At 25.3% G+C, this 17,372-nt stretch overlaps 6 protein-coding genes across 11 annotated transcripts in view; 2 read left to right on the top strand and 4 right to left on the bottom strand.

The window, feature by feature from the left end:
- On the bottom strand, positions 1-1,621 carry LOC102677938 (guanine nucleotide-binding protein subunit beta-2; the record flags this gene model as incomplete). Its single annotated transcript, XM_006618442.2, has 6 exons — positions 1,481-1,621; positions 1,243-1,388; positions 850-1,149; positions 570-771; positions 178-394; positions 1-101 (listed from the first exon to the last, which is right to left on the bottom strand). Coding segments are annotated over exons 1-6 (1,035 nt in total), but the record flags the coding sequence as incomplete, so codon positions are not given.
- LOC102674836 (neuralized-like protein 4) overlaps positions 1-1,659 on the top strand; it is a 10,087-nt gene extending 8,428 nt beyond the window's left edge. For both annotated transcript variants that reach the window (XR_004150870.1, XR_004150869.1), the window contains exons 18-20: positions 26-114; positions 237-424; positions 840-1,659. The gene's annotated coding sequence lies outside the window, so the exon portion shown is untranslated. The remainder of the gene's footprint in view (positions 1-25; positions 115-236; positions 425-839) is intronic.
- Positions 1,660-2,214: 555 nt separating this feature from the next.
- LOC102675557 (multifunctional procollagen lysine hydroxylase and glycosyltransferase LH3) lies at positions 2,215-12,767 on the top strand. Of its 4 annotated transcripts, XM_031511832.1 has the most exons (10): positions 2,894-3,277; positions 5,563-5,797; positions 5,869-6,209; positions 6,270-6,723; positions 6,797-7,024; positions 10,086-10,407; positions 10,496-10,600; positions 10,773-10,919; positions 10,960-11,106; positions 11,480-12,767. In XM_031511832.1, exons 1-10 carry the CDS (start codon positions 3,184-3,186, stop codon positions 11,762-11,764), a joined length of 2,358 nt encoding a protein of 785 aa, XP_031367692.1. In that variant the 5' UTR covers positions 2,894-3,183; the 3' UTR covers positions 11,765-12,767. The 4 variants fall into 4 exon arrangements, with proteins under 4 accessions (XP_031367691.1, XP_006618490.1, XP_031367692.1 ...); XM_031511831.1 differs by lacking the exons at positions 2,894-3,277; positions 10,960-11,106 and adding an exon at positions 2,215-2,444; XM_006618427.2 differs by lacking the exons at positions 2,894-3,277; positions 10,960-11,106 and adding an exon at positions 2,665-2,808.
- Positions 7,055-8,056, bottom strand: LOC102675413 (immunoglobulin domain-containing protein oig-4-like). The gene is made up of 3 exons (XM_006618425.2): positions 7,706-8,056; positions 7,479-7,628; positions 7,055-7,406 (listed from the first exon to the last, which is right to left on the bottom strand). Exons 1-3 carry the CDS (start codon positions 7,880-7,882, stop codon positions 7,248-7,250), a joined length of 486 nt encoding a protein of 161 aa, XP_006618488.1. The 5' UTR covers positions 7,883-8,056; the 3' UTR covers positions 7,055-7,247.
- On the bottom strand, positions 8,495-9,952 carry LOC102675174 (immunoglobulin domain-containing protein oig-4-like). Of its 2 annotated transcripts, XM_006618424.2 has the most exons (4): positions 9,631-9,951; positions 9,168-9,304; positions 8,961-9,110; positions 8,495-8,887 (listed from the first exon to the last, which is right to left on the bottom strand). In XM_006618424.2, the coding sequence occupies exons 2-4, from the start codon at positions 9,225-9,227 to the stop codon at positions 8,729-8,731; spliced, it is 369 nt and encodes a 122-aa protein (XP_006618487.1). In that variant the 5' UTR covers positions 9,228-9,304; positions 9,631-9,951; the 3' UTR covers positions 8,495-8,728. The 2 variants fall into 2 exon arrangements, with proteins under 2 accessions (XP_006618487.1, XP_006618486.1); XM_006618423.2 differs by having other exon boundaries at positions 9,168-9,952.
- Positions 12,286-15,528, bottom strand: LOC102675049 (vacuolar protein sorting-associated protein 37A-like). The gene is made up of 5 exons (XM_006618422.2): positions 15,154-15,528; positions 14,600-14,789; positions 14,418-14,532; positions 13,822-14,334; positions 12,286-13,748 (listed from the first exon to the last, which is right to left on the bottom strand). Exons 1-5 carry the CDS (start codon positions 15,240-15,242, stop codon positions 13,402-13,404), a joined length of 1,254 nt encoding a protein of 417 aa, XP_006618485.1. The 5' UTR covers positions 15,243-15,528; the 3' UTR covers positions 12,286-13,401.
- Between the last annotated feature and the right edge of the window lie 1,844 nt (positions 15,529-17,372).

A 17,372-nucleotide genomic window follows, 5' to 3' on the forward strand; every position in this document is an offset into this window, starting at 1 on the left:
CCAAATTCGAACATTTTGATCCCAGGAGCAGGAGGCAATAGCCATACCATTTCCAGTAACGCTAAGCGATGTTACACGATTTTCGTGGCCCGTCAAAACACCTTTGAATGAAAGGTAAAATCAGTCTAATTTTAAAAAACTTAATTCTAATATCTATTTTATCAATTGAATATTTACCATTATGTTGATTCTTTAGTGTATCCCATATATGAATAGAATTATCATCACTTCCACAAAATATGAATCTTCCGCTTAAAGATAAACCACAAGATGTATATCCGGGATTTGAATTTGAAGGTTTAAAGGTAGCTAATTGTTGATCCGATCTTAGATCCCACAATCTCGCTGTTTTATCTTCCGAAGCTGTTACAAAAGCTTGTCCCGAAGGATGATACTAAATAGAACATAATTTTTTGCAAATAAGGTAAGTAAAGTTATCAAAATTATATTATAATTAACAGTAATTAAATTTAAAATTGTATTTATATTTATCAAATAGTATAGATATAGATATTCAATATCAATATCAATAATAAAATAAATAAAATAATAAAATTTTCTATACTAACACAAACAGAGTTTACATCAGCTTCATGTCCAAAGAAAGTTTGTTTTGCTTTCTCTTCTCTTAAATCCCATAATTTACATGTTCGATCTACCGATCCAGTAACATATGTGTTTCCATCTGGAGATAAACTAATACTAACCACATCTCCAGCATGCGCGCAAAAATCTATAGTTTTTTTGTTTGCTTCCAAATCCCATATACATCTATAAAGAAATTTTTAAATTAGTAAAAAATAAATATTGATAAAAAATTATTATATCTAATTTTTTAGATATGGATACATTTTCATATCACCGGATCCAGTGATTATTTTTTTATCTTCCAAAAATCTGCAGGATGAGAGAAAACCTTCGTATCCTAATAATTCTCGAACGATCTTAGCTGATCCTGTGGCATCACGATTGTTCACATCATAGATAGTACACATATTGTCCATACCACCACAAGCAACGAAATTTCCCGAGGGTGCAAAAGCTACTGACATTACCCATGCTGAGCGCAATGGGATTACTTGGACTTTGTTTCCAGTCCATGAATCCCAAATAATCAATTTTCCGTCCAGTGAACCAGTCACGCAATGTCTAAAAAGAGATACTTATTTAGATCATTCAAGATTGGAGTGTTGCGGTTGATTTCTTGGGATAAAGATCAAAAGATCGATATTCAATACTGACCTACTATCACCACTATAATGTACCGAATTTACTTTATTGATATGTCCCTTTAATAATTTTTTAGTAGATAATTTAACTTTTGGAGCATCTGCTACACTACTACATGTTTCCTCCAAAGTTGTATCTTGTTGTTTCTTTTGATCTTCCTGATATGCAATAGAACAAGTTTTCAATTGATATCAAGGTATGATATTAAAATTTTTTCTATTTTAATTAAAAAATATTTTTCTAATACAACCTTGCATCTATTGATCAAATCTTCTAGCTCTTTTTTTAAAGCTATGGTTTCTGCATCATCCTTCCCCATTTTCTATTTAAATCTTACTTTATTTGGAAACTTATCAAGGAACTGAGATTGAAACACCAACTATGATAGACGTAGGAATACTGCGAATAAATTTTTATCAAAATGTAAAAGAAGCCTCAGCATCGTCTACATTACTACCCCAGTAATCATATTAAATTGACGCTTAATCCTATTTGTTCGGATCTCTGATCTAACTTAATTATCTACATATACAATAACCCTTATTATTTTTCATACGTAACTTTTTTTATAATATGATCATTATATTATATTTTTAAAATTCTTTATTTATTTTTGTTATACAAAATATGTTTTACAGTTATAGGAAATGGAAAGAAGAAAAAAGTACGCGGTTACGGTATATAAGTTCTTATAAAAAGTGTAATCCGTCGCGCTTTCGAATTCCATTTCTCCTATAAATGATTCGATTTGTTTAAATCGATTTAGTTCTATTGAATTATTGATCAGAATTAAATCTATATATTATAATCAATTTATATTTATATTGTTAGGAAAATAAATTTTGATAAAATACAATGTATCATAAAAAAATATTTATTTAATAATTCTTTTAATTTTTTAATACATACAAAAAATTTAAACAAAATTAATTTTTGTTTAATACAAAATTAAATTTAATATAAAAAAATTTACATTTTATCGATTGTAAACTTATGTATCAGAATCATGATATATAAAAAAAGAAATATTATATTATTTAATGTATTAATATTAAATTATATAAGTGTTAATATATTAGCCAAAGAATTTTATTTCAGTTCATTTCGAGATGGTAATGAAAGTGAAACATGTAATGAAGATATAACGAATATATTTAGACAAATTATTATTAAACGTTATAAAACGAAAGATTTTTGTGATAGCAATATAAAGGGTAAGTAATATTACAATACTATAAAATAATTGTAAAATAATATACTACAAAATAATTGTAAAATTATTCATAATATATTTCTTTTATGTTTTATTTGTTTAAGTTTAAAAAGTTAAAAAAGAAATTATTTTTGATATATTCAAAGAATTTATAAAGGATTACCAACTTTAAAATTTAGAATTTTATTAAGTTGGTACATTGTAAAGTGACATCTTCAAAATATTATCGACAGTGCACATTTATTTAGTCGATAATTATTTTGTATATACTACATACATGAAGTATTTATAGTGTTTCGTAATTAATAACATATAAAGATATAAAATATTGTTATCTTTTGTCTAATATTTCAAATATTTTAAAGGTACAATAAAATCAATTTTTTATTCTAAATCTATAATAAAATGGGAATGACACAACATATACTAAAATTCGATACAATGATTTTTATCATTTTCAACTTTATTAAATTAATTAAAACACAGAGTAGTTATTCATATTTAAATTATTATTGGTTTATTATTAATCGAAAATACCCACAAAAATCATTTTATGTTTACTCAAAATGAAAGACAGTAAATGAAAGACAAGTGCCGAACGTAGTTGTCAAAGGTAGTAACTTTCGTTCAAAAAGTGTGGGAGTAGTTACGAACTTGCTTTCTGTCCTTCGGAAGTAGCTTAGTCAGAACAGTGCATTTGATACGTTCTTCTGTGCGTTCGCGGTACTTTTCAGTCTAAAATGCGTGCAAAGAATGTTGGATGCTATCTTTTTTGGAATCTGTTTCTAGCCTACCACGTGGTTAGCGAGATTCCGCCATCAATAGACAAAGACGGTAATAGTTCATTGTAGCTCTCTTAACTTTACGATTAAAAAAGAAATATTTATTTGTTTTATAATTGAGTTAATGTTTATGAAAAATTCATTCAAATTAATTTTTAATAGATAATAGAGAAGATAAATTAAAACAATTATTAATGTTTATTTTATTATTCTTAATTATTAACTTTTATTATATTGTATGATCAATCAGTTCGATAAATAGAAAATATAAACAGGAAAGCAAAAATTTTTTTTAGTCTATTTTATTATTTTTATTTTTATTTTTTTTTAAATTATACATTTTCGGTATTAATTTTATATAAAAAAAATCATTTAAATTATACAAAATTAATCATTATATGTTTTAAAAGAAAATATTTTTAAAATTTTATAATACTTAAAATAGTAAAATAATTAATCCATTTTTCTAAATACTGTTTTATTTTATTTAACACAAAAATTTTTGAAAAATTATGTTCGTGGTACTAATGTTAAGTTTTACAAAGATGAAATCTTGTAATAATCTTATTTATTGCTTCTTTTATAATCTTTTAAAAGGGAAAGTTTTTGGTACATTGACCCTAAAAACCGTATAAGATCTTATAACTTGAGTTTTTAATCGATTATTTTAAAATAATTTATTTTTTACATTAGTGAAATCTAGATTTTATTTATTTTATTTATCAAGTGATTGTGAACTAAAGACAATTTAACTTTTTTTATTTATTTATGTACGAGATTGCAATATTTCTATCTGTGACGTAAGTTTACTTTAAAAAAGAAAATTATTTATTATTTATACTTTCTTGCCGATATATTATTAGATTTATTGAAAATTAATATACATTATAAAAAGAATAAAAAAATTATTAAAGAATAAGTTATTTATAGAATATATAAACATATTATAAAAGTACTAATAAATATTTATTAATATTAAGAAATAACGAAAACCAATCTATAATATAAATTTTTTAAGGAATTAAGTACATAATTAATACATATTTACTTATAAATATGTATATTTTAATATATAATTAGAAAAATATATAATTGAAACATTAAAGAAAGAACACAAATCATATCAAGATACATGTATAGAGTAATATGCATCCTTGAATCTTTATGGAGCAACTTGACACTTCTTCACAATGATATAACTGTAGCAAAAAAATATTTTAGTATTTTTCAAATAATATTTTAAAAATTAATTGCATATATATGTTTAAAATAATTAATTATAAAAATTAATTATTATAAAAAAATATATTTTAATTATATTTACAGCATTGAATAAATAAAAGAAACGTTTTTTTTTTAAAGTAATTAGATCATACACGATATTGTTATCTTCCATTTCCGGTTACATGGGCATTGTGAATATCTTTTTTTCTGAATCTTTTCTCGTTATGACATTTTTTTCTTTTCATGTATTTTTTTTAACTATTTTTTTAAATTAACTTATTAAAAAAAATAAAATTAATTAATATTATCAACAAAATTTTATTTGAGAAATCTCTTCAACAATTTTACAAATAAAAAAAATATTACGCATTTATTTTTGCTTATCAATAGTTTAATTATAATTAAATAAACAAATAAAAATTAAGTAAATTTTTTTTTTTATAGAAATAAAATTAATTTTTTCAATTTTTTATTTTTAACTAGAAGTGTTAGATTTTACAATTTGTAATCTTTTTAATAATTGAAGAAATTCATTTTATCAATAGTTTTCTTGAGAGATGACGTGACTTTTAACACGACGCAAGCTATATTATATTCGAATCATGATGTCACGTAGAAAATGTAGCGCTTATGAGAATCGTTTAGTTACTACTCGTTCAATGAACTGAGTTCATATGTTGATATTATTTCTCCAGAAATAGATAAACTCTTTGACTTCTAAGAGAGTCAAGAATGCTATAAAAAGAAGAAACGAGAAAATACAATTTTTCTTAATTTTACAAAATTTATTTAAGTAAAACATTTATTATTGAACTTTAAAAATTTATTTATTATTTTTCATCATTTTATTTATTATTTTATTGATCAATTGTTGTAACATAGAATTATTATATGTTTAAATATCTTACATTTTTTAAAATTATATGTCGTGAAAATCTCTGTTCAATCTCGTTTTTGCGAAGAAATGATCGATTTGAATTATTTATATTTACGAATTATTATTGTGTATTTAAATTTAAATTTCCTGAAATTATGAAATAATTGTTCATTATTGTTCATATCAATTTTTTTTTCATTTATTTTAGAATATTATAAATATCATTTAAATTGCAGATGTGCTCGTATTCACTGTCGCTACGAAAGAAACCGATGGCTATAAAAGATATCTTAGATCAATCGATGTTTATGGATTTCGCGATAACTTAAGAGTTCTTGGTATGGGAACACCTTGGCTAGGCGGTGATCATGTAAAAACCAGTGTAGGAGGAGGATACAAAGTTAATCTTTTAAAGAAGGCTCTTGAAGAATATCAAAATGATGATGATAGGATAATTATATTTACAGACAGGTTTTTAGCACATTGGTTTTTAATCTGTTTCATTTTTAATTCATATTTTAATAATAATCTTTATGTTTCAGTTATGATGTAATATTTTTAAGTGACTTAACCGAAATCATCGATAAATTCAAGAACATGAATGCTAGAATTTTATTTTCTGCAGAAGGAGCTTGTTGGCCGGATAGATCATTAGCTTCTAAATATCCTTCTGTAATACGAGGAAAACGTTTTTTAAATTCTGGAGGCTTTATAGGATACGCTTCAGATATTTATGCGATTTTAACATATGCACCGATAAAAAACAAAGATGATGATCAATTATTTTATACTCTGGCATATCTTGACGAAAAATTAAGGGAACATCATAAAATTAAATTGGATCATAAATCTGTAATATTTCAAAATCTTTATCTTGCCGTAGGTAAGTAAATAAAGAAAATAGAATAAAGATAATGAAGTTTATAAATTTATTTTTGCACAGGTGATGTAAAATTAAAATTTGAGAATGGAAAGGCTTCCCTTTTGAACACGGTTTATAACACAGAACCATTAATACTTCATGGAAATGGTTATAGCAAAGAATCATTAAATTCTTTGGGAAATTATTTGGCTCATGCATGGAGCCCTGAAGAAGGATGTATAATGTGCTGGGAAGGAACAATAGAATTAAATAAAACGATACCAGAATCATATCCGATTATATTAATCGCTATATTTATCGAACGACCGACTCCTTTCTTAAACGAATTTTTAGCTACAATATATCAGCAAGATTATCCAAAATCGAAACTACATTTATTCGTTCATAACAATGTGGAATATCACCAAGATGTAATCAATAGTTTTATGAAAAATGTTGGATATGAATATAATACTAGTAAACTAGTTTCTGTGAACGATGCTATGAATGAAGTTGATGCAAGAAACTTGGCCATGTATGTATTAAAAATGTATTTAAGTAAATTATTTTATGTTAAACTTATTTTAAAAATAAATATTATTTTTTAGGGATTATTGCTTATTAAAAGAATGTTCTGGATATTTCTCTATTGATTCTATTTCTCATTTAGATAACAAATATACTTTGAAACTTCTAGTAGAACAGCAACGAGAAATAATTGCACCATTATTGGTTAGACCATATAAAATGTGGAGTAATTTTTGGGGTGCTATAATGGACGATGGATTCTATGCTCGAAGTTTCGATTATATGGATATCGTGAAAAATGAACGCAGGTAAATATTAAAAATATTATAATCTTTTCCTTTAATGCAATAAATTATATTTATTATTTAACTCAAAATGTATATACATATACATTTCGAGAATTAGAAACTAGGAACTATATTTTGAAAATTATTTTTTGTTTTTTTATGACTAATTATTTTAGATAGTATCTTAAAGATAATAATTTTAGATTTTATCTAATTATATTAAACTACTTTAAAAAATTTAAATTTAATCAAAAGCAATAGAAAAGTCAGTCTTGAAGGATCTTCGATCGATACTATACATATTATCAGCTGTACATTCGTAAACTCCAGCATCCATTTGAGTTGCAGGATCTATTTCCAATTTTGATTTTACTTTATCTTCTCCAACTTGCCATTCATGCACCTTTATATCATAAATTTTTGCCGTTATATAGTTTCATATTAAATTATCGTAATTAATATTATCTATACCAACATGCAAATAAAGATGAGTGTAAATCTCAGCACCATCCTTGAACCATGTGATATGTGGTCGTGGGTTTCCACGTGCGACGCAAAGAAAAACAATTTTGTGTCCTAAAACGTACTCCAAATCAAAGTGTGATGCCAACAATATTTTTGCACCCTAATTAAATATTTTTGAAAAACAATGAAGTAATTAAAGTATGACTATATTTTATTTATAAATTTATAAATACATACATTATGATTGTTATAATATTGATCACTTTCTGGATCACGATATTTTCCAGTGATAGGTAATCCTATTTGGACACGCGATCTGGTTTTTCCTCTGGCTCGTCCTCTTCGTCCAAGAATTTCCTGACTATTTAGCAGTAGTACGATTAACAAAAATAACATCACTGTAGAACGTGGCATGATAGTTTGAGAAAAATAACCAAAAATGGATAACCAAATCTATGTTTAAATTGGAGAAAATAGAAAAGTTTATATTATAATATGTCGCAGATATTCACCGAGTACAGATAACGTATGATACAGAACTCCGATGTAACTAACAGTCACCTACTCATTGCTCCCCTAGTGTTCTCTCCTATCTATTACAGATGTATAGGCAGATCCTGCTAAACTACATGTATTATATATATATATATATATACTGGTCATTTCTTGAACATCTATTGCAACTCGGTCATCACTAAATTCTAAATCGATTGATAAATTTTACATGATATTGGCTAACAAACATGATTCATATAAAAAAAAAAAAATGAAAAATATAAGAAAGTTATTGCAATAACTTTATATCATATTTAATTCATGAATGGAATGATAATTTATTATATAAATTTGTAATGCTGTTTTCAATATACTTTATATTTAGTACTATAGATATACTTACCACCCTTATAAGAGTCAATTGTGATTTAATGAATAAGAGCTGGGGGAACTTTAAATTTCCAAATGTGCTTTAATGCGTTGAAATACTTAACAATTGATAGCATTAATGCATTAAAGAAAATAACGAAATATATCGTATCTTTTCTTTTATTATTTTTTTTTTTAAATAAAACTTGTTTTTGATATTATAAAAATTTTTAATCTAATACTACAAAAATACTATATGAGTGAGAGAAAGAAAATATTTAAAAAAATTTTTTAAAAACAAATTTAGTATCTATAATTAAATCTTGTGCTATTAAGTTAATAAATTATATTGTTTGACATAAGTGTTGCAATTATAAAAAAAGTACTTTTTTTTTTTTAATAAGAAATCATAACATAATCCGTTCTAAAGCCACGACGATCAACCGCATACTGATTATCCGCTTGACATTCGTAATACCCTGCATCTTTTTGCGTAGCAGGATCAATTTCCATCTTTGATTTTAATGTGTCATTACCAACAGGCCATTCATGCACCTATAAAGTATACATATTGCAATTTTCTAAATTTCACTTATATAAAAATTTCTATTTTTAATAGTAAAAGTACCTGGAAAAATTTATGATGATACAATTCAATTCCATCTTTCAACCAGGTGATCTCAGGTCTTGGAAATCCAGTGGCCATGCAGAAAAATGTGATCTTCCTCCCTAACATGTAATCCAGTTCAAAGTGTGAAGCTTTCACTATTCTCGCCCCCTAAAATTAAGTAACTTGTAGTATTCATATCGCTATGATTGATAAATATCTTTTTACATCTTTATTTTCGTAGTAATTAGCACTGGCAGGATTTCTGTGAGGAATCAGAATAGGCATTCGAGACTTGTAAACTCTTCCGCCACTGCGTCTGCCACCTCCTCTACCTCCACCACCTTTTGCTGCGTCTGTGCTTACTAACAATGTGATAAAAAAGAATAGGCACAAAAATTGATATCTCTTCATTTGTTCTACGATTACAAAGATGCTCAATCTGTTTGAAAAAATTTTTCTAAACAGTGTACATACACTTTACATAGGAGGTATGGAGATACACTTAAGTGTATCTTAATTTTTAAGCAACTCTAACTTGGAATTATAACACTTGTTTTAATATTAACTTTTGCAAAGCATCATATACATTTGTAGTTATGAGATAGAAATAGTTGCTTTGCTATAACAATTGAACTTCACTATAAAGTAATTGTTGGTGATAAAAGAAACACAATGTTCAAGTGCTTACCGACTACTCGGAAACTCTACTTTTGACAAGTGGTTAAGCCGAATGTTTGGGCTTCGCCTGTCCCTACAACCTAAAATATGAATGAACTATGCCCGATGGGCATGTCGTCATTGGTGACAGAGTTATGAATCTCAATTGGATAATTATGCATAACCCATTGCCAGTGTATTCATTGGCCAATCACGACATCACAATGATTACCTTACAAAATATTGTCTCGCGGGAATAACAAACAAATGTATGATCCCTCCTATGACTTTGCGTTTGCTTCATTGGCCTTGAGATCCTGAGAATAGTAAAGTGATCAGATACCCATGTGCTTATTATTTGTTAAATCAATTATTATTTGTATTAGTTTATTTGAAATCAATAATTCATCATCAATAATTATCTATTTTAAATTAAATTAAATTAAAAAACCTAATAATAAAATGATGTTGATTATGATATTTCAGGGGATTGTGGAATGTACCATTTATTAGTAATTGTTACTTAATTAATTCAACGCTAATAAGCAACAAAGAAACTCGTCCATCTTATTCAGAAGGCGATTTGGATACGGATATGGCTTTTGCTTATGTTAACAGAGAACGATCCATTTTTATGTATGTCAATAATAGACTTGATTTTGGACATTTGGTTAATCCAGACAGTTACGACATCACAGTGACCCATCCAGATTTATATCAAATTATTGACAATAAATTAGATTGGGAAAGAAGATACATCCATGAAAATTATTCGGAAAATTTTAACTCGAATCAAACTCCATTACAAGTAAAGGCATTAATTTTACATAAATTTTGAATATTTAATAACTTTATGAGTTATGTTATTATTTAATTCGATTGAATTTTCATTATAGCCTTGTCCAGACGTGTATTGGTTTCCCATAGTAAACGAAAGGTTTACAAAAGAATTAATAGATGTTATGGAAAATTTCGGAAAATGGTCAGATGGATCAAATCATGTATGATAATTTATGAATCCTTATAATCTTATACTATTATTCATATTATACAATTATGATATATTTCATATTATATATAATAGAATAATTACATTTTTCAGATATTATTTATAATTCACACGGTAAATATTTATTTTATTGCTAGTCAATAATAAAGAAATTTTTTTAATAGGATCCGAGATTAACGGGTGGTTATGAAAATGTACCAACCCGTGATATTCATATGAATCAAGTAAAAAATGAACCACAATGGCTATATTTTTTAAAGGAATACGTTAGACCTCTTCAGGAACTCGTGTTCACTGGATATTATCATGATGTAAGATATTTATCTTTTAATGGATTTCAATTATTTCTAGGACCCACGTATCGAAGGTGGATACGAAGCTGTACCGACAAGAGATATTCATATGAAACAAGTCGGTCTTCATGAATCTTGGTTAAATTTTCTTGACCAATATGTCAACCCTTTGCAAGAGCACGTGTTTATAGGCTACAGTACTAGTGTAAGAATTATAAAAACAGGATTATGAATAAATGGGAATAGATTATTAGTTTCACGATCTTGATTCATAAATAATTGCACCGTTGCACAAATTTCAGATTACAAAACACTGTTCTACAAATTGATTGCACCATTTCCTGGTGATAGGCTTCGTATTTGGGTCCATCGCAGATTTTTATAAAATTATATTAGATTGCTATATATATGTCAAATTTATATAAATATTAAACATTAGTTAAAACAGTTACAGAATATATTTTATACAATTAAATATTAAAAATTGAAAAAAATTAGTCTGCACTGTTTTGATTAATGTATTAGTGAAAAATGAATATTATTTTATATATATATATATAGATAATTTAAATTTCCAGCCACCTCGTGCTCTCATGAATTTCGTTGTAAGATATCGACCAGATGAGCAACCGTCATTGAAGCCACATCATGATAGTTCAACTTATACTATCAATATTGCTCTAAATAGAGTGGGAGTAGATTATGAAGGTGGAGGTTGTCGATTTATCCGTTATAACTGTTCCGTTACGGATACAAAACCAGGCTGGATGTTGATGCATCCTGGACGACTGACTCATTATCACGAAGGTCTTCGAGTTACCAGTGGTACTCGATATATTATGATTTCATTCGTTGATCCTTAATCAGTATGTTGAATTATAGGGCATTCTTATAGATAATAAAAAATGAAAGAAAATACTGTATAAAAATATTCAATTGTTCTCATATATATAAAATCTATGAGAAATTATATTAATTGAAAATTAGGATTGGGCATTTTTTATTTAAAATAAAAAAGAACAAATAATTATAATTTAAATAAAATAAAAAATATAATGAAAAAATATAAAAAAAAAATGAATTTTAAATAAAAATGTTTGCAAATAAATTGTAAAATCTTATTTGAAAAATAAATTATTTTTAAATGATTTGTTATTTTAAATAATAATAGAAAAAAATATGAATAGAATTTAGATAAAAAGAAAATGACTTTGGGAAATAGAAATTCCACATAAAAAAAGCATCCATAGCAAAAAAACATTTTTATATTTTCATCATAAAATCAAATAACAAATATCTATCAGATATCAAATAAAATAACAAATAAAGAAATAATTTAATTTTAAAATACATTATTATTAAAATAATATTATTTAAAATAAAGTTAAAATAAGGTATAACAAATAAAAAATAAAATAAAAATTTACTTTGATAAAGCCCAATCCTGGTGAAAACTTAAACTGCCGATGTGAACGAAATATGTATTTCGAAAAAATAAGATTCTCATATCGATGTTATTTTTTTAATATAGAAAAAATATAAGTGTGAAACAGTTAGTAATCGTAAGTGTTTGTATAGAAATAAAATGTTAACTTGCATTTGTATTTATCATTTTGAAAAATACCATATAAGAATCACTAGTAAATCAGGTCATACTGTTACGTCCCTTTTTATTTTATTATTATTAAAAACTTGTTTTTTATGTTATTTACAACTTACGATTTCTACACAAATATATTTACATTTTAATTTATATCATTCAACGCAAAGCTTTGTTTCTTTTTTACCAGAATTTAGCTGTGCTTTTAGATAATAATTATGAACATTTCCTAAAAAATTACACACGCCACACTGTTTAAAAAAAAACATTTTCTCATTTCAGACTTCGCGTATCTATACAATTATTAATTATTAATATATTACAATTAGGAACATTCGTAGGATAAGTAATCAGATTAACATCACTAAATAGCAAACTTTGAAAAATTGATTTAATCATATTCTCGCATATTTATTTACATAGTAAAAAAAAGTTCCTTGTCAGAGTGATATTAATTGCAATTGTAATATATCACAACGCAATAATATACTTAAATTCATTTAAAAAACACTTTCTGTATGAAAAAATAAGTACATTTTAAATTAATTCAAATTATATATAGTTGTTTATCGGCTTGAACCAGCGCCTTTGGTTTTTAATATTTTTTTTACATATATTTAATTAATTTCTTGCCATAGATAATTTCAATTAATTCGCACATATTATATAACTTAAATTTTTCATCCAGAATGCCACATAATCTAATTAATTTTAATATAACAAGCAATGACGTAACTTTGCAACGTAATAATACGTTATAAAAATGTTCTCTGCCAGCGAGTATTTTTACCGCATAGATACTTGATAAACACGAATGCTATTCAAATTCACAGTTTAATTGAACTAGGCATTATTTACAGTTTGTTCAATTCATAGAAAAAGATAAGATTATACATGATTTTAATAACCCGCTCGTTTCAATTCATTTAATTGATGTGCTAATTTTTCCTCTTTAGTTCTTCTTGCTTGACCCAACTTCCTACATTCGATATAAGTGCTGAGAAAACGTTCAACATCTATTTTTCTATTTAAGAAATTCTCAGCAATTCGTTCACTTTCCTCATGACTTTCATCTGCTGCTTTCCTCAAACATTCTTTTATATGATCCGGAATAAATGCTTCAGATAATTTGTTATATCGTTGTATTAGTTGATCGTATCTAGTTTTTAGTGCAGTAACGATCTGAATTTTATTTGCTACGTCAGACTGCAATTCTTTAAGCTCGGGTTCTTTGGCTATATTAGCCTCTGAAAAATAGAGGGAAAAAATAAATTTTCGAAAAAACGAAATATTGTAACACTTTATCGGAAGTTATCTTACCGGCAGTTTTTTGGACCCAATCTATTGCATCATCGATAGCAGTGTTAATGTCTTTTAAATCGGAATGTTTATCCAGGAATTCATCTAATTTATCATTATCTTCATTCAATTGTCTCAATTCCTCGTTAGTCAAATTATTTAATTCTGGAAACACTACACTCTGTCGTAGCTTAGTTTGTGTTTGATTCGGTAATGATTGTTGATGATAATTCGCGTTCACGTAATGCGAATTCAAATATGTTCCAGGTTGATTTGAATTGTAACCTGATGCATCTGTACCACTTCTCGAACACGCAATATATGCTGAATGTTGCGATGGAGAACCGAATTTTGTATGACTGTCTGTCACATACGCGGTACTCGAATTCGTATGATTGTAATTATAAATACAAGTATTTGCACTGGCAGATGAATACTGTGGATATTGAGTGGTATAATAAGAATTGTATGATGTTGGTGGAATTTCTGGATATTGTTGTAAGGAATAAGATGGAGAATTTCTTTCTTGTGAATCTGTAATTTATGTTATAAAAGAACAATATATATTTCGTATTACATCTTTTATATTATTGCACTTATTTCAAAAACATGTATACCTCTATGAGATTTCACAGATCCAGGAGAAATGTCTTCTAACAGTTGTGGAGGATTTTTACTAAATTCTCTAATGATAGCTTGAACAACACGACCAAGATCACTGTGCACTGTAAACTGATATGTAAAACCAAATGATCTTTATGATTCTAAATAAATAAATTATAAATATAAAAGATGTTACATTAAGTAGTCCTGGTGCGCTTGTGATTTCACTATGTTCATTACACCAAGGATGATTTATGGGTGGAGAGACCCTGAGCACTGGTTTTTCCAACGGAAACTCCGGTGACAAAGAAACCATAATAGCCATTCTCCTTTCCCTAGCATTGAATTGTACTTGATATTCCACATCTTCTCTTAATTCTACTACACTATAACACATAATAGTTTAATAATTTTTTAAATATGAAAAAATTATATAATATCAAAATTGATTGAACAATATAGAAAATTAATATATAAAATATTTATTTTTAGGTCAAAAGAGAAACCCTAAAAATTAAATTAGATATATATCATAATGATGACAGTTTCTTATATGATGGACGCGTAGAATGTAAATGAAGATTTTGATTTATGTTAAATAATCCATATAATAAATTTTTTCTTTATCTTTCAAATAAAAATTATAAAATGTTGCATCTTATGTTTGTATAAAAAAATATACAAAAATAAATAAATAGATTAATGCAAATAAGGTTAAAGAAGAGAGGTTACAATCGAAAATTTACTTACTTGTCGTTAAAAATTTTCAGGGTGTCGATTTGCCGTTTTCTCTTGACTGCGACATTTTCATTTTCGCCACGGAATATTCGCGATATCATTTAAGAGGGTTAAATCTAGATAAAACATTCGTTTTATCCTTCGACTTCCCTGTCAAATTAACCATCCAACAGCAGAACAGCTGTTTTGGCCTTCGTCACGCTTCACAGGAGAAATCGAGATCTATGTAATATTAGCAGTATTTTTTTATATTATATACTATCATTAAAAAATTTTAATTATATTGAATATGAATCATTTTGAACACAGTAACTTTCATACACATTAATTCAAGCGATCAATATAATTGACTTATATTTCAATAAAGACACAATGATAATTTCTGTTTCATTACTTAGGCCAAGGTCAATAAATTTCTTTGTTAACCAAAAACAAAAATAAAAAAATGAAAAAATTATTTTTATAGTAATTATTACGAAAATAACTTTTGAAAGATTCAAAATAAACAAATAGAATTTTAATGATTATATTATTGTTTTATAATCACTTATATGTAATCATCTTATTAATAATTGTTTCTTGATTATATAAATAATTTTCTTTTACTTTATTTAAAATATTAATACTATATGTAATATTCAATATTATATGTAAATATATTAATTTATATATATATAAAATAATTTTTAATTTATTTATTATATAGATATATTCTTATTCTTATATTTCTTTATTGAATTATTTTAAAATTAAAATCAATTTTCTATTCAATAAAATAGAAATTATATAGTATTCTTTACATAATTGTCAAATTTTAGATCAACAAAAAAAGCAATATCATTATTATTTATATATCATAGACCAACTTAAATTGAGAATATCAATTTCAATTAAAAATTACCAGATATCAGAAATACATATATACATAACTTGGAAGAATTTGCAATTTTAATTTTTAATAATATTTAATTAATAACACCATTTTTTTGAAAAATGTTCAAGTTCTTTACCATATTATTATCGACAATAAACGAAACTTTTTGATCTGGCGTCATTGCTTCGAAAACCTTATCTATTGAATATTAGAAATATTTTTTTAAAAACAGTTATGAGATGACATTAATCCTCAATTCTATTATCTTATCTTAGTTTTGAAAATGTTTTTAAAATTCAACAGATGGCACAAATGGTTAATTCTTACAATATCTCCATTCTTCTATTTTTTATTCTTTTCATCTATATTCATGTTTTATTTGTGGTGGTCTAGAAATGGTACTAATTGATTAGAATTTTTATTTTATTTTTGTCCTATTATTTGCTTTCCTCTATTTGATCTGTAAAATTATGCGCTCAAAAGAGAACTCCAATATTTAATTTTTTTTAATTTTTTTTTTAACTTCCTTTAACTTTTTTTTTTATCTAATCTATTAATTAAAAATTTTGATAGAATTTATTGTATTCAATTTTTATATGTCAAAAATATAGGGCATAAATAGGGTAATATATTCTTAAGACATTTTTAGAAGCCAATAAAAGCTTGTATATAAAAATGTTGCTAAGTCTTATTTATTAAATTATAAGGAATTTACATTAGATGAAATGAGATGAAAATAAACTGTGATATATCAAAAACAGAGCAGTATCACTCTATTTTCATTTTGTTTCATTTAATGCAAATTTAATATATATATAATTATAATGTATATAAATTTGTATCTTCATATATTATATTTTTTTATCTTTTTTAAAGTTGCTGATTCTTAAAAAATTAAATATGCAAAAAATAAGTATAAAACAATATTTTTCATAAATAAAATAAAAATTTTTTACCAAAATTTCGATCTTTATAAAATTTATTTATAAAAACTTACTTATCATTTACTTATCATTTTATATTTATTTATTGTAACTATTTTTTTGGATTTTGAATTGTTTTTTAATTTTTCAATTAATTGTAAAGATATCTTATATTTTTATTATATACTTTATATACTTATCTTTTCAATAAAAACTTTCATTTTACTTAGTTTTGGACATTTTTTGATAATTTTTTTCTCAAAAATTTTTAATATATAATTTTTAATTCTAAAAAATTCAGGAATATACAATATGGATCATCTAATTATATAAAATGATAATTAAATATTTTCTAAAATAATTTTTATACAATAAAAAAATAATTTTTAGTGATATTTTTAACAATTATGTTAAAATATATATATATATAAATA

Source organism: Apis dorsata, unplaced genomic scaffold (genome assembly GCF_000469605.1).
Source record: "Apis dorsata unplaced genomic scaffold, Apis dorsata 1.3 scaffold_354, whole genome shotgun sequence".
Classification (NCBI taxonomy): domain Eukaryota; kingdom Metazoa; phylum Arthropoda; class Insecta; order Hymenoptera; family Apidae; genus Apis; species Apis dorsata.